The sequence below is a fragment of the Anser brachyrhynchus genome (genome assembly GCF_964034855.1).
Source record: "Anser brachyrhynchus genome assembly, chromosome: 5".
In the NCBI taxonomy this organism is placed as follows: domain Eukaryota; kingdom Metazoa; phylum Chordata; class Aves; order Anseriformes; family Anatidae; genus Anser; species Anser brachyrhynchus.
In genome coordinates this window covers 10,465,170-10,485,339 of record NC_137699.1, presented here as the reverse complement: position 1 = coordinate 10,485,339, position 20,170 = coordinate 10,465,170, and the positions used below count along the sequence as shown (strand labels likewise).

The window sequence follows — 20,170 nt, the reverse complement described above, 5'->3', positions numbered from 1 at the left end:
TTGCTACACATGAAGTTAATTACTTCTTATCGAAGGAGTGCCAAAGGAATAAAAAATTGGCCAAGGTGAAGTTTACAACAGTGCATGCAATGAATAGTTTTGTCAGTAACATTAAATGGCTACTTGCTTTTTTTCTAAAAAAATGGCCCTAGAATCACCGTGAAACACCCAAAACTCCTTCACCCCATAATTAAACAAGGCCAGATTTGTGTTGGGACCAGGAACACTGCTAGCTGCATCAAGCAGCTGCCACAAAGCTGCCATACCCCGCTGAACAAGCCCTTTCATTTCTGTGCTTCTCCTTCTCTAGTGCTGAGGCTCACTTCGTTTGGAGAATGGAATTGCATTAAAAGATACAAGTTCTGTCTGAACTTTAAAATAAGTGCGTGTTTTTCCCCCCCCACACACATTTAAACCACAAATCCAGACACGTAATTTGGCAATTAGCGTTATGTTGTTAATTCCTAAGAAAAAATTGGCAAGTTTAGAAGTACAGGCAGGTCTACAGAGCGCAATTTAGTAGAATGGTATTCCAAATGTATCGAACAGCACAGCGATTTATATAAGAATATGAAAATACTATTTTTGCCATTACATGTCATTAAGTCCCTTCTTCAACCCACTTGCTTTAGTTGGACCAAACCACTGTGGTTCTGAATAAGCTACGTTATTGCAGACAACAGGCAGCGAAGGGGAGACAAAAAGAACCAACATTTCCTGCCTCTGCAGCGAGAATTCACTTCGCAAAATGTCATGAAGCTAAATACAAAGAAAAATGAAAACCAAAGGTCTCTTCTAATCTTGGTGGAAAACAGTTCCTTCCAGACCTTAATCAGCAACCGAACTTTTTACCTCGAGTACATGTGCAGTGTTCACCATCCCCTGAAGTCGCGATCTTCATCATAAAGCCCTAAATGACACCATGCCTGAAGCTTCTGTAGTGACAGGGATTCATCAGGTGTTATGACTGCGTGTCACAGTTGCCAAGAAGATGAAAACCCTTGGCATTTTAAGAGGCTTTGTACTTGAGGTTTATTTGTGTATGCCTTCATCAAAACTAAAGGAGCAAAAAGCTTCATCCAGCATCTGCATTATTTTTCTGTGACTAGAAGACAGCAAAAAATCTTTCACCTGTGTGTTTTTTTTATCTATTATTTTTAATTGCTATTGGAAGAAAATGAAAGATTAACATAGGGACTTTGTCCCCACCAACACATGCTCGTTCTAATTAGTTGGAGAATCAAAACACTCCAAAGACCAGCTCCTCTGCTAACTCGTATGTTGTTTAAAAAAAAAAAAAAAGTTTCAGCTAACCCATTGGTCAGATCAACTGCATAGGATAGAGTTTTGTCCCTTCGCGTACCTTATAAAAGGACTACAGGCAGACTAATGAACGACTCAGACAGATAACATTTGTGCTCTCATTTCTTCCAAATTATAATGCAAAATCAAAACACATTGTCTTGATTTTCTCCTGCTTACAATTTCTTCAGTCTTCTCACCTACTGAGAATTAGCAATGACCACGCTACTGCTTTGTACCAAATATTTCTGGTATTTCACATTTGCTTTGCCAAGGTATAAAGGACTCAACAAAGCACATGGCAAAGGACTATTGGATTCCATGAGCTACAATGATTTAGAAGACCGTCATGTTAAACCACGGAAGGACAAAAACATGTGCAAGTGTTTAGAGGCTGCGCTTCAACACAATACACACACACAAGTCGAGGTCCAGTTCACTGAAGCGTTACAAATCAAAATGCAATCACTTCCTTGAGCTTCAAGTGCTGTATGAGGAACTGAAAGGTTAATGAGCAAGGTGGCTTTAATTGCTTTTTCCTAAATACCTGGCCAATGAACTAAACAACCACCTTTAAAAGCTCCGTATTCCAAAATTTCTACAGCAAATGTTCTTCTGTTGGAATTTTCTATTCATGGAACTGGACTATAAATAGGGATATAATATCTTTAATAGATTGCAGAGACCATACTCTTTTCAAATATCCTGCCTTTACTAGAGGCTGTAATGACAACAGCGAAATAGCTTGGATACCGCTGGGAGCAATTTGTCAGAGCAGTGCACAGGGTCTGGGGTTTTCCTGTTGTAATTAGCGCACAGTGCATGCTCACGGCCAGCTTCAGGTACTGCAGCAATTCCAGATTCAACCCTATGTCCACCAACTAGCAGAGCATGTCCATGTATGTTTGCATAATGCACCTTCTGTAAATTGCTCATTAGTCATTTGCAATTTATTTCAGGCATCCACCTACGGTCTTCAACTGGCTATGTCAGTGACACATGGTTTTCACATTACTGAGACTACAGACAAGAAGAGTTTGTGCCATTTTTCCTTTTCTCAGATTGAACAGGTACAAAACATGTCATACACCATGTCATAGGACAAAGTTCCAGATGATTTCACTTTGATGCAATGTGTGAGGATCTGAGTTTCATGTTACCAGAGTTACAGCTTATGTAGCTTTGCTCACTTACTGAACAGAGAAAACCACATGAACCCCTGCCCTACACATTGGTGCAGTCATTCACAAGTACAGAATTTCTTCCTGCTTTGCTGGTGATTCTGCCTAGTATATTTCACACAATAATTTCTGCTCGATCTTGCTCAGTTAAATTCAGGAACAAAAATCTAATTGCATTGAAAGGAAAGCTGTATTAAGCTTGATCTAGACAGAACTCATTTTCTCACTTTCACTGGGTGGACTCCAAAATTCTCAACCAACCATGTCTACAAAAATGTCACAACTGCAGCTGTAGGCACTGTGAGCCACAAGCACCGCTCTGAGAGGAGGAGCGTGACAAGGTGTGACAACCAGCAGGACGCAGAATGTCCGTGGGTGGCGGTGAGCACCAAGAACAAGCACAGTGCCTACCAGGATTTGGGCGAGACGTTCCACAGTGCAGATCAATCAGGTTTTTGTCAGGTCATAAAAAGCACAGGTTGGATAACCTTGGAGCGAGGAGCCATGAGGACAGCGATTTGCACCCAATGGTACTGCTGTTCACAGCAAATTCAATACAAAACTCAGTGATTTAACACGTGTGAACAGACCCATCTTTGCAAACCCTACTTCAGGAAGATGCAGAGGACCCAGAGTTACACCAACAACCAATATACTCAGTTGAGGCTTTTCTTGGCCTCTCATGCAGTTTTTTTAATCCTTACATTTCCCCCCCCAACAAAGGCGACAGGGTTTCACTCTGTCCTACTTTTAGTTTAGAAACTGTTGGTTCAAATAGAAAATCACCATACTTGAGGAAGAAACTGACTCTGCAAAAGATCGTAGGCAAGCAATGAAAGACACAAGGTGTTGATAAAATATGCCAATAAATTGAGAATCTTACCATTACAGAAAACTGAACTTCACTGTTTCAAACTTTCACTTCCTGATACTAGATCTCATCTGTGCTTTGTTAGGTTACTGAAAGTTTAGCGTATCATTTGTTTTTTTTTTTCTTGTCACATTTTGGCTCGTGCAGTAAATACTATAAATGAATTTAAAAAACAAGAGTATTTTACTTGACTACTCCAGTAACAGTAAGAAATTCTAGCCTCACATTTTAGAAACCATTTTCTTCACTATGGTCTTTTCCTTAGTGTGTATTATCTTTCAATCTGAGCAGGTTGTTGTGCACATTTATGAAGACTAAGGTGCTTTTTGCATTTCAGGGAAAGCAAAATTGTAAACAAGAAAACATAGTTCTTAAGACAGCAAGAGACAAATTCAGCGTTCACACCAACGTGAAACAGACATGATAGGTCAGATTGTTTCAGTGGTAGCATTCAGCAAAAGCATCTTACTCAAGAGCAAGCCTAAGATCTACACATTTGCGAACTCATAGCATTTTCTTACTTATTTCCAAGACCTAAAGTTTCCTGTGTAGGTTTTGAGACTCCTAGTTTGAAGAAGAAAGCATTTTCTCCAACCCCACCGAAGTTTCCAAATCAAATCAACACTATGCCTGTTCTCACGAGCACATCAACACATCTAGGACAGAACAACTGCTTCTGTAGGAAGGACACGAGCACTGCTGCTGTATTCTGTAGGCAGGAAAAAAATCTTCACCTGCTTTCTTCTTTTTGAAAGCTTGGGCCAGACCTGGCAGCTGACTCCCTCTTACCATCAAATTCATCTGTCCTTACACCTTATTTTTATTACAAAGAAGAAATGCAAGCTTGAAGAGAGATACTCTTTACAAGGCAAATACTGAAACAATCGAACTCAGCAACTTCCACATGAAGAGTGATGAGGCTGTGAGAAGGCAGTACACAATTTACTGTCAATAGCATAACGATTCAAAGCCTTTTCCCCAGGGCATAGCATCTTTTCCTAGCTGAAAGGGCAAGCTTAGCCTATTGCAACATCAAGCAGCAGATGAATGACCATGTTGCCACGCTTGTTTTGGGGACTGATCATGTCCAATTAATTCCTAGAAGAAATCAATTGTTCTTACCTACCTCATTTACATTAATAAGAAAATATTAATGACTTTACTGCCCATACATATTGGAAGTAGAGGTCACATTTATGTTTCAGCTTGATGGTATTTCAAGACAATTCACCATCTCCTAGGAGAGAACAAATAAAACCACACAATTTTTCTGGTTATTCAGCATTAAAAATCAAGTATTTCTCTGTGCATGTTACTGACAATGGGATCATATGCCAATTAGTCTTGGATTACTGCCTTATTTCCATGGGTGGAATTTTTATCATACACAATAGAAAGCACATAACCATTTGCTTCCATTGCTAACTTTATGTTGAGCAAAACACTATGTACAGAAATGCGACCACGGTCACCATTTCCTGTTCAGATAGCCAGAAAGTCCAACACACCGTAAGAAGAACGGTGATACATATGTGCAGGTAAAAGCAGTTCATACCATTTCATTCCTGGAAACCATCCTCAGAAAAGCATTCAGATTGAATCTTTGTGGTGGGATTTAAAACTCATAACGACTGCCAGAAACTTAAATAACGCTTTATCAGACGCTGGGATTAGCCTCTTTGCAAGCTACACACTATGAATAGTACACGTCTGAGCATTCATTCTGGACTTCCTTCTCGAGGGAGAAATATAATAGGAAGGTATTTCAAGACTAAATTCAGAACTTGATTGCATTATTCTGTTCAGCACATACTGCTATCATTTCTGGTAAAGTGTCCTAGTTAAGGGTTACGGTAAATTGATCACATAATACTAAAGGAATTTATCATGTAATAGAAAAGGAATTTAAGAGCTGAATACCTGATATTATTAATAAAACAGGTCTGTGAACAGAGACAGTTAAGGGATACAGCTTATATCATTACCTGATCCTACATTCAATTAGAGTTGGTAAAATCAGACTTGCAAAGTCAAAATAGACTCGCAATCATTTTTTTCCAACTGGAAACTTCTGCCTGGGCAGTGCGAGGGTGGGGATTTGCTCCCTGCATATTTTCTGCCACTACAAGTGGCCCACACGCTTTGCATCTTCTTTTGGATCACAAGTACAAGCCCATCTGTGCAGAGAGGCTCTGCTGCCCCCCTCCGTGGTATCTGACAGAATTCAAAATATTAAGCAAAATGCCAGCCACTCTGAAGATCTATGGACCGAGATCTCTGGCTGTGAAAAAGAAAAGCTGACAACAAAAAGCCATTGGAATACAATTAAACCTGGAAAGCTACCTCAGTAACTCTAAGTAACGGCACACAAGGAATTCAAAGCGTGTAGGCACACGACTGACTTCAGTATTGTGGTACATATATTAACGAGCTTCAAATCCTGTGCTGCTACACTTGAAAGCAATAGAACACATCTCAACCAGGCAGTCACCTCTGCTCTAGCTCATCGCTACTAATGTTTTTGCTGACAGGTTTTAAGATATATAGGTAAGGGAGAACAACATGCAATTGTCTCTAGGTTGTTGATTATCTCTGAAGATGAACTTCGACGCAGGCACAGAACTAATTAAAACTGATGCATTTAGTCAAAATACGGTTTAATTCCTCATGAGAGGGATACAACACCAAGAACAAACAGCTAGCGCAAACGTTTTATATCATCTCACTGATAAGCTATTTTTTCAGACCACACTTGTCATTATTCAAGTCTATTTTATACCAGAGCAGATAGGAGACCGCTCTTTTGCTCCCATTTCTGAAAGAGCAAACCCCGTTTAAATAAACGCTGCCTCTGACCCTGCACGTGCATGCACTTTTTCCTCCTTCTCTACCATAATACTTGTGCCTGTTAAACGATCCGCAGCGGTCATTAGGGAAGGCAGATGCTGAGTGCTTTAGCAGAGCAGCCAACAGCAAATCAAGTGCCTTGTGACTGCATTTTTTTTTTTTATCATGATGTTCAGACTCCATGCTGTCCCCAGTGGAGGCAAAGCCACTCCATTTTGGTCAAGGGGAAATTCACCATTGCTCCAGGGGCTTCACAAGGGAACAGTTTTCTGCCTTTCCTCCTCAGCTTCTTAAAATGTTTTAAATTTATTTTTTCTCTTGCTTTGCCCAAACTAAATAAGATCCTGAAGCGTACGATTGCCATCCTAGTGGTGCCTCTTCACTGTATTTTACATACTTAGTCACAATCTGCAATGGGTCAAACTGTTAATAAAAGATAGAATTTAACTTTACATTTCCCATTTCTCAGAAAGAGCAAAACTAAAGTTAGCCATACATTAACTTCAGCTTTCTAGTTAATATCTAAAATGACTATTACCATATAACCAAGTTACTACAGTATTTCTAATGCATCCTGACCCCCAAAATGTTCCCTTACAGGGGAAAAATCCCTTTTCCTTGTTGCTGATGAACAGGAACACTAGATCATTATTCTCACAGTCGGGGATGTGCAAAGAGGCCTCGCATGCAAAACAAATTCATTTTACTGTATAATTGCACTTCACATTAGAACCACAGATTTGGAATTTAACACCTTATTGAGTCAATGAAACTCGTATTGACGTGAATGGTACCAGTCTTCCTGTATATTTTCCTAAGTAACAATTTATTCTACACCATTAATCTATATTCTAGTAACCAGCTGTATACAATGAATTACTAGAAAAAACATGTAATTTGTTTTTCCTTGAGTTTGCTTAAGATGGTTATTACCAGATAAAATCCATTTCACAATTAAGAAAAAAAGCAGTTTAGTAACCAGTTGCATCCTATTACCTCACCCCTGGAGAGTTATGGTACTGTCTGACCAAGGGTAAAGCTTCTCCTTAAATACATTTAAAAAATATATCTGCTGTAGCAAAGTATCTGTCTTGCTCTTAAAATCCTCCTGAACCGTGATAAAAAGCAAGGTGTCACAATCCTTACCCATCTTCTAAAACAGGAGTATAAGAGAAAGAACTCCTGATACCTAGCTCATTTTCTTCAACAGTTTCTTCTCATTTTATTATAGAATATACTAGAGAGGTTTGTCTTTTAGTAGATAGTGGAAAGGACGTGTTGGGGAAAAGGTTGTTGTCTGTCATTTCTAATATCTTACCTCCCATGACAGTTCACATTGTTTAGGTGAAGAGTTTGCAAGTTTTGGGCTGCAAGCCTCAGCAGGCCAAAATGAGCTGCAAATATATGGAAGGGGAAGATCACAAACATCATGGTTTTTTCCTCTCCTGTTTATACTTTTATTAAAAAAGGAACTCCAAAACAATTGATCATGTGCCGCATGGCTACCTGGCAAATGCAGCAAGCATGCTGAAACAATAGGGGATGTGAACTGGTGTATTTATTTCAATAAGTGCCATATGTATTTTGGAATTCGGTAATCGTGGATCTGGCACCTCTTTATAATGTATTTGGGACAGATTGGAACATTTTTCTGAGATTGCTACAACCAGGTGCTTCTGCCTGCCTTTGGCTAGCCTACCTTTTACTGTTCATGTTTCCCGAAAGGACAGGAGTGGAAATAAGCTATGATCTACGACAGCCCATAGAGACACAAATCAAAGTGATACTGCCAGTTTCTGTGTTTTTATTTCTCAATTCCCTTGCCTCCCCCTCCCCAGTTAGTTATTTTCTCAATAGGATCACACTGAAGCACCCATTACCACTACTTCCTAGCTACTGCAGTAGGTGCACTTAGCTAGGAAGAAGTGCAACGCTGAATTACTTGGAAGACATCTGCCTTTACCAATTGCATTTTGCAAAAGAAAGCTTAAGTTGTTCCAAGAGCAAGAGCTGAAATAGTGCAAGTACACACCCCCTACCAGCATCAGATTTATCCTAGTAGTTAAAAGCTGCTTAATAGTTAAAAGCTGTCTTAACTCATTGCCAACATGCTGAAGAGATTAAGAAACATCTATCTTGATGAGCAAAAGCAAGATGTCAGTCTCATTGAAATCTGTCAGAGGCTCAGGTACCTGGGAACAATCTATCTTGCAATGGGTAAGACCATCTATCCTTCAATAAGAGAGGGAATTCCAGGAGCTTATACCCAACCTTTCCCATTAGATTTCCAAGCCAAAAGGAGCACTGGTAAGGTTTATCACTGTAATGTTACATTTGTTATGTTACTGCAACATTTGATATTCATACTTCACATGTAGCAGGGCAGGAGGAACAACTGACCAGCATCTTCGGGTATATCATTCATCAGGAACCTCTGATAGCAAGAAGTATTTTAACAGACAAAATACCCTATGCCTGTTAAAAGCGTTAAGAGTATGCTCAAGTGCAGAGTTTCCACACCAAATGCCAGAACTACATAACACAGGGACCTGTGGCTAGACAACCTAAGTTCAAACTTCATACTTTATACTCTAAGCAGTTTTAAATGCTTATAGACAGCGTTCATATTCCTTTCACAACCACAGAAACACTGACTCAGCCCTGAGATCCCCTGACACCACGCTCTTTTGAGACTGACCACCACCACAAGCACCAGAACAGCCCCAATTAAGAGCCAAATGGTGACTGCCGCACTTGCTGTATGTTCATCTGCAGATCTCCACAACCTCACTGCCTCTCTGACATGCTGTAGCAAGGAAGCCAAAGAAAACAGTCATACATCTGATAGAAGACCAGTGTGTCCTTCTAACTTCTTGAAGTGTGTTACCATTGAGTAGCACTCATGCTTTGAGGGAGGGGGAAGGATAAGGACTTGTTATGTATGTCTTTATTTCCATGCAAGTTACAAAAGGCATTATTTACTACCTCTTCCCAACTCAACCACATTCATCTCCTTGTACTGTGTGTTTCCATTCCAAAATCACGAGATCCCTCCTTGCTCCTGTTTTGCCTTGTGACACAGAAATACCTGCCATAGTTTTACATATTATTTGTACACTCTAGCACAGAATATTACACTAATTAGTTTCAAACGATTAGTTTATTTTTCTTTTTAAAACTTTTAAGCAGAAGCAAAGCACCTAACTCTTCCTAAAGGGACTTCAGCAACAGAAGACAGGTGTTGCAACTCATCTTGGACCTATAGGAACACTGGCTACACCAACTCTTTGTCAGGTACTCCACACAGAAGACTAGCAAAGACCTTTTTGTGGTATTTGTGTTCCCTTCCCCATCTTCATGGAGCATTCTTGTTTCACATTATTTGCGCTGGTAACACTAGCTTATAGACCTTAGTGCACAAGATTTCGTTACTTCTGCAGTACTTGGTTTAAACGATGGTGATCTGGTCATTTCTTCATTACGTAACCAAGTTCTGTCCACAGAATGTGACTAAACATAAGATTTTTTTTCATCTAATTAACAAAGTTTGTTGTCCCACTCATTTTTACTGTGCAAAAGGAAACCAAAAAACATTTAATGTAACAGACTATGGAAAAGGGAAGAACAACACAGGAACAGAGCATCCTATATTTTACTGCGGTTTTCCTTGGACATGATTTGCATATTAGCACATAGTATGGTAGCTAATAAAGCTTGCTAGTTCGAGGACACTTCAACAAGCTTTCCAGTTAGCTTTCTTTCACCTTCACTTAGACCCAGAGGCTAAGTCATACACAAGACCTAGAAGCACAAAAAAAAAAAAAAGCCACCAAGACAGCCTCACGAAGACCACTACTACTGAATTAACCATGAGTTTGTGGTTTTCAGGTTTTAAACTCCACCTTCCCTTTTTAACATCTGGTGAGCCTCCAGCAAGAAAAGAAACGGGACTACCCTGACCAAAACACATTTGAACTGTAATACTTGAAAAAAAATAACTCAGTTTTTTGTTAGCAAACATACATTTTATTAGCTGAGAAGTAAGCACTGAAGAGAAAACCATTTCCTGCTGGTGAGCAGGAGAATCAGCAGTGCAATTACAAAGAAGCACCAGGCCTTCCTGGCAGACTTAACATACAGTCATAATAAGTGTTATCATCAGTCCCATCAATGTTTGTTTCCAACCCAGATCAACATATAGTGCTCCTGCCTTTTGTATCAAATACAGAGTTAATCAGGATCGCCAAATTTCAAAAGTTTTTTGTGTTGCTTTTGTGTTCACGCATCAGTACTCTGCTCATTTCCTCAAATCTTCCTCTACTTCCAACAGTAAGTCAGTCCACACACTTAGGCCACGGACTTGAAAGTCTCCATCCCTTGCCTTCAGGAGTTTGAGAGCAGCTTGGGTCTGTTCCCTGAGCGGCACAGGTCCCTTACACAGACAGCTGAAGCGCTCCCTCAGCTCCTCCCAGGACAGTTCACCCTCATCGGGGCAGCTTTTAACCCACTGCCCCTGCAAGGGGTCATACAGCAAGCAGCTTCCCCAGTCACTCAAGAGGTCCAAATAACGTTTGCTTATTTGCGAATAGTGAGCAGCTAACGAAGCAAGAAGAGAGCCCGGGAGCTGCTGACAGAAGGCAGCAAACCTCTCCGCGTCCTCCAGCAGCCAGGAAAGCAGGGGGTCAGCCCCTGCTTCCTCCTCCTGCTGGGGGCCTCCCCCCTGCCGCAACAGCAGCAGCGCTGCCGCCACCACCCGGAAGGCTCTGGGCTCGGGCAGCTGCTGCAGGACCCCTCCGAGCCAGCGGGGCTCCCCCGGGGGCTCGTCCCGCAGGCGGCCCAGCAGCAGCCCCGCTTCGGCGGCCACCCGCGGCTCCGGGCCCCCGAGGGACGGCGGCGGCGTGGAGCTGCGGAGCGGCTCCAGCAGGCGGGAGGCCGCCTTCCTGCGGGCCAGCAGCGCCAGGCGGCCGGGCCGGGCGGCGGGGGGCTGCAGCAGGCGCTGGAGGAGGCGGCGGCAGGCGGCGGGCGGCAGGGCACGGTTCTCCAGCAGCGCCAGGCCCAGCAGCTCTTTGCAGCGCCCCAGCTGCCCGAAGGCGAGCGGAGCGCCCGGCCGGGCCCGCCGCAGCCGCTGCCCCACGGCGTGGCGGAGCCGGGGCCGGGCGCGGAGGCGGTCGTGGAGATGCTGGAAGTAGCGGCCCCAGTCCAGGGCCCGCTCCAGGGTCGGCGGGTCCCAGGCACGCACCAGCGCGGAGCGGCACACAGCCAGCAGCGCCGGCAGCTGCGCCACCTGCCCCAGCACCGCCTCCATACCCCCGCTGCCGCCGAGCCCGCCGCCGCGCCCCAGCACCGCCTCCCGCCGGCGACCGGAGCCGATCCGAGGCGGCGAGGGAGGGGATTAGGGACGCCATTGGCCGAGCCGGGCGTCAATTCGCTGCCTTCCCCTTAAAGAGGAACGGGGCGGGCACCGCGGCCATTACGTGAGGAGAACCCTCAGCGCAGGGCGAGGGGGGAGCTTTACCGCGCTCCCCGATGAGTCAATTTAGACGTTAAAAAATAAACAAAACGCATTTGTGACTCCTATACACAGCGTAAAGAAACTAAAGCTATTCACAGGCACCCTGTGTGGGGGTATTTGGCATCTCTTGGGGCGGCTGCGTGCCCAAAGGGTGGCCGTGTGGCCACAGGGCAGGCATGTTGTCCCCGCTGGGGCTGGCTCCCAGCCCTGCTCTGAAGGCAGCCTACAGCCGAACCCAGCTTACCTGCACCCCACGGTGCCTCACCACTTGCAGCCTACCCCCTGTCAGCCATGCCCCAACTGGCCACCCTTCCCAAATCACCATGTCTGCGCCTCAGACAGAGAGGCCTCTTGCTGCTGAGGGAGCCACGAGCTGCCATCCTGTCCTCTCAACCCCCCAAAATTCTGGAAGGTTCCCTCACAGGCATCTCTCCTGGGGGCAACCTGACCAACACCTCACACAAACTATGGTGTAAATGTGCCATAACCGCTCCCCACACTCAGCGATAAGAGAAAGGCCTTCCTTCCCTTCCCTTCCCTCCTGTGCCAGCAGGAGCTGAAGGCCATTTCTCCACAGCACACACACAAAAAACTTAAAACCAGCGCAAACTGGCATACTTGTGGGATCAGCAGCTCAGAGGGACTTTCTTCATGCCCGTGTACTGAAGAGCACCTCACGGAGAACAGCGCGTTTCCTCCGTCCTCGTCCCTTTGAGAGCTGTGCACACAGCACTGCCTCACAGCGCAGCAGGGCCAGGCCCGGCCAGCTTCCAGCACCTTCCGTGGGGCCCTGGCGGCTCCTGAGGGCTGGGGAGGCTGCAGGCCTACAGTTTGGGGCGCTCCTCATGGGCACACGGAATTTGTTTGGAAACAGTAGCAGAACCCAAACCTCAAGGACAAAGAATAATGCTCTTCTTAAGCAGATGCCCTGTTTGATTTTCTGTTTTTCCCTACACCCTAGTGCTGAATATATTCCCCCTCTACTCTGCCCTTGTGAGGCCCCGCCTGAAGTACTACAACCAGGTGTGGGGCCCCCAGCACAAGAAAGATGAAGACCTGTGAGAGCAAGTCCAGAGGAGGGCCACAAAGGTGACAAGAGGGCTGAAGCACCTCTCCTATGAAGAAAGGCTGAGAGAACTGGGGCTGTTCAGCCCGGAGAAGAGAAGGCCCTGTGAAGGCCCCGTGAAGGCCCCATTGCAGTCTTTCAATACTTAAAGGGGGTTTATCAAGAAGGTGGAGAAGGAGTATTTGCTAAGGTAGATAATGATAGATCAAGGGGGAATGGTTTTAAACTAAAAGAGAATATATTTAGTCTAGACATTTAGGCAGAAATTCTTCACTGTAAGGGTAATAAGGCACTGGAAGAGGTTACCAAGAAAAGTTGTGGATGCCTTATCCCTGAAAACATTCAAGACCAAAATAGATGGGGCCTTGGTCAACCTGATCTAGTGTGTAGCATCCCCACCTCTGTCAGAAAAGTTGGAGCTAAATGATCTCAAAGATCCCTTCAAATCTAAGCCATTCTATAGCTTCCTTTGGGTTTTCTAACACAAATAAATTGTTCCCTAGTTACAAACCCCAATCCTAAAGACAACTTCTAGTCATTGAGAACCAGCTTTAATAACATAATGCTTCCAAAATAAATCAACCTAAAAATAAAAACAATCTAAACAGAAGCATGGGTACTACCCTTTGCTACTAAAACCTTTTCCTAGACTGCTCCAGGATAGTGGTTTAGGAACCTTCTGTCTTAAGTACCCTCATGAAAACACGTACCCTTTCACACCTGAGTGCCCTTATCCTATTATTTCAGTCATCTATTTAGGAAAGAACAGAGTTCACCTGTAAGTTAAGGGCCTAGTACAAGAATTACTGAGTGAAATCCTATGGCCATTGTTGTTGAAAGAGAATGGTATCTCTCAGTATCTATGAATACACTATAATTATTGCTTCTATTGTTAATAAGTTTGTACTTTCCTATCATCTACCGTGTCCATCTATTCCAAAGCATATTAGAAACTAATAAAAATTAAAGGAAAGATGGAGCGCACAAGCTCTAGTTACATACAGTAAGTAGGTCTCTGTAGAGCTGCCTGAAAAATGGAATTTCTGCTGTATGAAAAACTCTGAGTATTTCAACTCTTGGTTCTGTCTCAAATTAGGATAAAAAGTCTAAATATCAGTATTTTTTTTCAATAATGGGATACAGACTGACATCTCTATAATAAAAATGTTGTGAAAAAAGATGTTTATGTATTTCTAGGTATTGCAGCTGCATTTGGAGTCCTGAGTCACGATGGGGCACAGTTGATGTATATAATAAAAAATATAAAGACTAATCCAAAGAAGTAACAGCATTCTGCATAAGATAACATTAGGAGATGAATTTAAGGAACAAACAAAATGAATGAGGTAACGCTGAGGCAGTTATGATTCATATGTTAAATGGTTACATGACAACACAATGATAGTCTCTAAAATAGTCATTCTTGTACTACACTTGCTGTTGAAGGAAATCCCTTTCTGCTACTTTTTTTTTTTTTTAAAAAAAAAAGGGAGGGAAGGGAAGGGAAGAACGGGGGGGAAGAGAGGGAGAGGGAGGAAGAGGGGGAACGAGGGAAAGGGAGGGGGAGGAAGCATGCCTGGCCACTCACAGAGCATATTTTGAGTTGTTCCACGGCAAGCATGGAGCCTATTGATCTGCTGATGCTGTTGCCATCTAGTAATCAAATGTAAATTGAATAAACTTGGTTTCTTTCTCACAGGTTAATTATTTCCTTGTATTTTTAAGTGCTAGTACCTTCACTTTTCTGTTTTACCTCTAGTAGAGTAATAGCTTGGCTAGTCTCAGGGCTTTTCATTGTAGCAGCAGAGTTATTCAGTATCAGCTCTTGTTATTTCTGTAGTTATTTTCTATCAATTTGTGTTGTCTGTTGTAACTCAATAGTATCACTGAGCAGTTTTGCAAGTATTACTTTGAATTGTTTATACAGTAGTGCTGAGTTGGGTTTTTATAAGAGGAAGAGGAGTGGAAGAGCAAGGAGGCACTTACAAAAGTAAGCAGTGTAAGACAGGATGTGCAGTGTAAGGCAAAGAGATGATGTTAGTAAAGTTATTGTGACTTTGGTCACAATAACCCTATGCAACGCTACAGGCTTGGGATAGAGTGGCTCAAAAGCTGTGCAGAGGAAAAAGATCTTGGGGTGCTGGTCAATGCTTGCCTGAACATGAGCTGACAGCGTGCTCACGTGGTTAAGAAGGCCAATGGCATCCTGGCTTTTGTCAGGAATAGTGTAGCCAACAGGACCAGAGAGATGATTGCCCCCCTGTACTCTGCTCTGGTGTGGCTGCACCTCGAGTACTGTGTTCAGTTTTGGACTCCTCAGTACAAGAAGGACATGGAGGCCCTGGAGTGTGCCCAGAGAAGGGCAGCAAAGCTGGTGAAGGGCCTGGAGCACAAGTCCTGTGAGGAATGGCTGAGGGAACTGGCGTTGTTTAGTCTGGGGAAGAGGAGGCTCAGGGGAGACCTTCTTGCCCTCTACGACTACCTGAAAGGAAGTTGTGGGGAGCTGGGGTTCGGCCTCTTCTCACAGATAACTGACCCTGGCAATTACAGGCCTGTCAGTCTCATGTCAGTGACTGGTAAAATTATGGAGAAAATTATCCTTGAAGTTATTGAAGCACACCTGGGGGACAATGCAGTCATTGGTCCCAGCCAACATGGGTTCACGAGGGGTAGGTCCTGTTTGACTAACTTGATTTTTTTTTTTTTTTTTCCGATAAGATCACCCATCTAGTCGATCAAGGGAAACCAGCTGATGTGATCTTTTTGGACTTCAGAAAAGCTTTTGACACAGTTTGCCATAGGATCCTACTGGACAAAATGTCCAGCATACAGCTAAACAAAAACATCATGCGATGGGTGAGCAATTGGCTGACGGGCAGGGCTCAAAGGGTTGTGGTAAATGGGGCTGCATCAGGAAGGTAGATGGTCACCAGTGGGGTCCCTCAAGGCTCCATTTTAGGGCCAGTCCACTTCAATGTTTTTATAAACGATTTGGATGTAGGACTAGAAGGTGTTTTGAGCAAATTTGCCGACGACACCAAACTTGGAGGAGTTGTGGACTCGGATGAGGGTGGAAAGGCCTTGCAGAGAGATCTGGACAGATTGGAGAGCTGAGCAATCACCAACCGCATGAAGTTTAATAAGAGCAAGTGCTGGGTCCTGCACCTGGGATGGGGCAACCCTGGCTATACGTACAGACTGGGCGACGAGACGCTGGAGAGCAGCCCCGCAGGGAGGGATCTGGGGGTTGTGGTTGACGACAAGCTGAATATGAGCCAGCAGTGTGCCCTGGCAGCCAGGAGGGCCAGCCGTATCCTGGGGTGCATCAAGCATGGCATTGCTAGTCGGTCGAGGGAAGTGATTGTCCCGCTTTACTCTGCTGGTGCGGCCTCACCTCGAGTACTGTGTGCAGTTCTGGGCACCACAGTACAAAAAGGACATTAAACTGTTGGAGAGTGTCCAGTGGAGGGCGACGAAGATGGTGAAGGGCCTAGAGGGGAAGACATCTGAGGAGCAGCTGAGGTCACTGGGCCTGTTCAGCCTGGAGAAGAGGAGGCTGAGGGGGGACCGGGGACCTCATCGCAGTCTACAGCTTCCTCGTGAGGGGGAGTGGAGAGGCAAGGGACCTATTCTCTGTTATCACCAGTGACAGGACCCATGGGAACGGTGTTAAGCTGAGGCAGGGGAAGTTTAGGCTAGACATCAGGAAGAGGTTCTTCACTGAGAGAGTTGTCACACACTGGAACAGGCTCCCCAGGGAAGCAGTCACTGCACCAAGCCTGTTGGAGTTTAAGAAGTGTTTGGACTGTGCACTTCGTCACATGGTCTGAATTTTTGGACAGACCTATGTGGAGCCAAGAGTTGGACTCGATGATCCTTTTGGGTCCCTTCCAACTCGGGATATTCTGTGATTCTAACTAGTGATAGGACTAGAGGGAACACCCTCAAGTTGCGCCAGGGGAGGTTCTGGTTGGAAATTAGGAGACATTTCTTCTCAAAAAGAGCAGTCAGGCATTGGGATGGGTTGCCCAGGAAGGTGGTGGAGTCACCATCCCTGGGGGTGTTTAAGGAAAGGTTGGATGTGGTGCTTAGGGACAGGGTTTAGTAGGTGACATTGGTGGTAGGGTGATGGTTGGACCAGATGAGCTTGGAGGTCTTTTCCAGCCATAATGATTCTATGAAAGGAATGAGAAATACTGGATTAGGATGTCAGGGGATGTAGTAGGAGCACATAAATGTGGGGATAGAGTCTTGAGTGGATTTTCAGAGAGCTTTGTGGGGTGTATTCCTGCTTAGCTTGATTACTTTTTGAAGAAAAATTGAAGGTCTACTTCTGGGCTTCACGTAAGTGTTTGTGATCACGTAAGATCAGTTTCCTTCGGCCACTGATGATTGTAGAAATCTCTTACATTGTTTTAGGATGTGTTTAGCTGTGTGTTTCATGTAGGATATACTATACAGTCTCCTTATTTTGTCTGACAAGTGAAAGCCATGTGGATATTTTAAGGGAGACTGTGCAGACTACGCATGTGAGTACATGAGGCTTTCTTTTAAGGAGACTGGGGAAGCATGTAACCGGCATTTGTCACCTCATCTGAAAAATTACCACTTCATTTCTCAGGCTGAAAAGTCATGTGGCTGTTTTTTTCTGATTTAGAAAAAAAAAAGAGAGAGAAATTGGAGGAAAAAAAGCATATTTTGTATGATAGGCCAGAGGACAGACTTAAAATTGCAGCACATCAGACTGTTTAACTCTTCTGGTAGATGCTTCTTACAGGTAGCTATGATAGTGTGAACAGGGGATAGGTTGGGCGCTTTTTTTTTTGCCTTTTTTTTTTTTTTATATAATGTCTATTTTTCACTTTAACGTGTAAAATTAGTGTTAAAGTAAGAATAGCATCTTTGAGAATTTTTATCTACTGTTGTGTTAGGCTGTGGTAAATGTATCTGTGTTACAGCTTTTGATTGATAATATGCACAGCCAAAACGGCTGTTGAGCAAGTATGAAAAATGTCTGATGCAGAATCAGGGTAGTCATTTCCACAGCTCCTTGAACACAAACCCACTTTTCCATGAAACACTGCAAAACAGTTTCACAAGCCCTGTATTTTGTATGAATTACTGTACTGTTTTGTTGAAGCTGAGAAGTCAAGTAGAAGATTTGTATGAAATTTTTGTGAAACTAGTGAGTTTATTTATTCTGATTAAGAAGCCAACAAAATGCATTCTGGCAGGAAATACCAGTTTTGAAGCAAAATTGGTATTCTGCAGCCAGAGGTCTGCAGTCCATTGTTGTATTTACCTTCCTCTCAGAAGTCATATTGGCTATAACAAGATTATACTGTCCCTCCTAAAAATAAAAGGGAAAGGCATTCTGTTTACTCAGTATGCTTAGCAATAGAAAACTCCAAAATGGTTTTTCCTTACATATATTATTTCATAATACAAAAGCCATTGAGTAAATTGAGCAAGATGTATGATCATGTAGTATGTTTCTTGTATTAACATTTTTTCTTAAAAAAAAAAAAAAAGAAAAAAAAAACAAGAACAAAAAAAAAAACTGTTGGGAGGGCAATTTATCTGCATCAAATTGCATAGTAGCCACCAGTCATTACATAGTGACTTGTGTATGCTGATGATTGTGAACTCACAGACCATTCTTGTAGAATATCTTACTATTTGTACCACACATTTTATGTAAAATTGAGGTTTTAGTTAAGCCTGTACCTGGCAGAACATGTCACCCCTTTCCCAACTTCTGGTGAAATCCTTTGAAATGTTACATCAAAATGTCATCTCTCCAATCCCGAAAAGTAGCAAAGCCGTGATGCACTTTTGAAATGAGAACAGAATGAGTGTGTGATTAAATCACATTGGAAAAGTATTGAACCTACGAATTTACAGATCAGTGTGAGCCTCAGAAGGTTTGGAAGGACTGTGTTAAGACATGCACAAGGTAGAGAGGTGATTTGAGACAGCCAGCACGGCTTCATGAAAGGCAGATCTTGCCTAACCAATCCAGTGGCCTTCTGTGATGGAGTGACGGCATCGGTGGACAAAGGAAGGGCAATGGATATCATCTACCTGGATTTGAGCAAAGCCTTTGATATGGTCCCTCACCACATTCTTCTCTCTAAATTGGAGAGGTATGGATTTGAAGGATGGACTGTTAGGTGGATAAAGAACTGGTTGGCTGGTGGCAGCCAGAGGGTTGTGGTCAACGGTTCTATGTCTGGGTGGAGGCCGGTCACAAGTGGCGTCCCTCAGGGGTCTGTCTTGGGTCCGGTGCTCTTTAACATCTTTATCAACGACATAGACGACGGAATTGAGTGCACCCTCAGCAAGTTTGCAGATGACACCAAGCTGAGCAGTGTAGTTGTTACAATAGAGGGAAGGGACGCCATCCAGAGGGACCTGGACAGGCTAATAAGCTTGTGTATAGCTCTTCAGTATTCTGGAGGAAAAAAAAAAAAAAGTAGAATTACATGGCAAGCTGTGCCACGGTTTTCTAATTGTGAATAATCAGAAGTGGTGAAGCAATTGCAGACTTAAGAAGCTCCCTCTCACCAGAGGAGCCACATTAAGTAACCACTTGTGTAATCCTAAACCAAATGCCGGAAGTGTGTATTAGTTATGACTGGTTTTGCCTAAGGTTGTTTGAGCTAAAGCATTTTAACTTGCATTTGCAGTGGGATGAGAGCATGCATGCAGTCATTTAATGTTGATTAGCTAATGAATGTTAAGGTGTTAAGCCGTGTGCTTTGATCATTTGCCATTGTTTGTGAAAACTTAAAGAGAACTTTCATTTGCTGTGTGTTGTGGTTGGGGATTTGATGTGTATTGATTAGAATGTTTTTCTACTTGCCTTTTTCCAGGCTTCTTTTCCTTGAAGCTATGAAAGATCTTAATTACTTACGTTAACTACTTTTCTTATAGGATCAGTTGTACATACTCAGCCTTTGAGGCAGTCTGAGCCCCTTCCTTCATGGTACCCCCCACTTCCCCCCAGCATCTTTTAGGGTACATTCTAAGAAGTATCTTAAGGAGGTATCTGTTTCAGAGGGCATCTTATTGGAATCCCTTGAAAATAATAGCTCTATAAAGCTTGTGGCAAACGTCACTGTCTATAGCTAAGGGTTTGTAACTTGGATATAAAATACTGTGGTGCTTGTATGAAGTCAAGCATATGAGGGCTAAGCTAAGTCGAATGTATTACTAGGCTTCACATTTAACAATGTAATGTCTTTAATAGTGTTGGAGCAGAAGTCCATGCACTTAAGAATAGGATGTAAAAGAAATTCTTTCCTACCCATATATTGTGTGTTTCCACGACAGTTAAATTGCTGTCATTCACAAGAGTACGGGGAGATCTTATAAACACACTTTCACGT

General features: G+C 43.3%; 1 protein-coding gene and 1 long non-coding RNA gene across 2 annotated transcripts in view; both read right to left on the bottom strand.

Annotated features, from left to right (window-relative positions):
• LOC308195544 overlaps positions 1 to 14,227 on the bottom strand; it is a 181,667-nt gene extending 167,440 nt beyond the window's left edge. Inside the window, exon 1 of the long non-coding RNA XR_013951606.1 lies at positions 12,332 to 14,227. This is a non-coding gene — a long non-coding RNA (uncharacterized lncRNA). The remainder of the gene's footprint in view (positions 1 to 12,331) is intronic.
• FANCF (FA complementation group F) lies at positions 10,205 to 11,589 on the bottom strand. Its single transcript, XM_080593147.1, has one exon. It carries the CDS (start codon positions 11,504 to 11,506, stop codon positions 10,499 to 10,501), a length of 1,008 nt encoding a protein of 335 aa, XP_080449273.1. The 5' UTR covers positions 11,507 to 11,589; the 3' UTR covers positions 10,205 to 10,498.
• Positions 14,228 to 20,170: the final 5,943 nt, after the last annotated feature.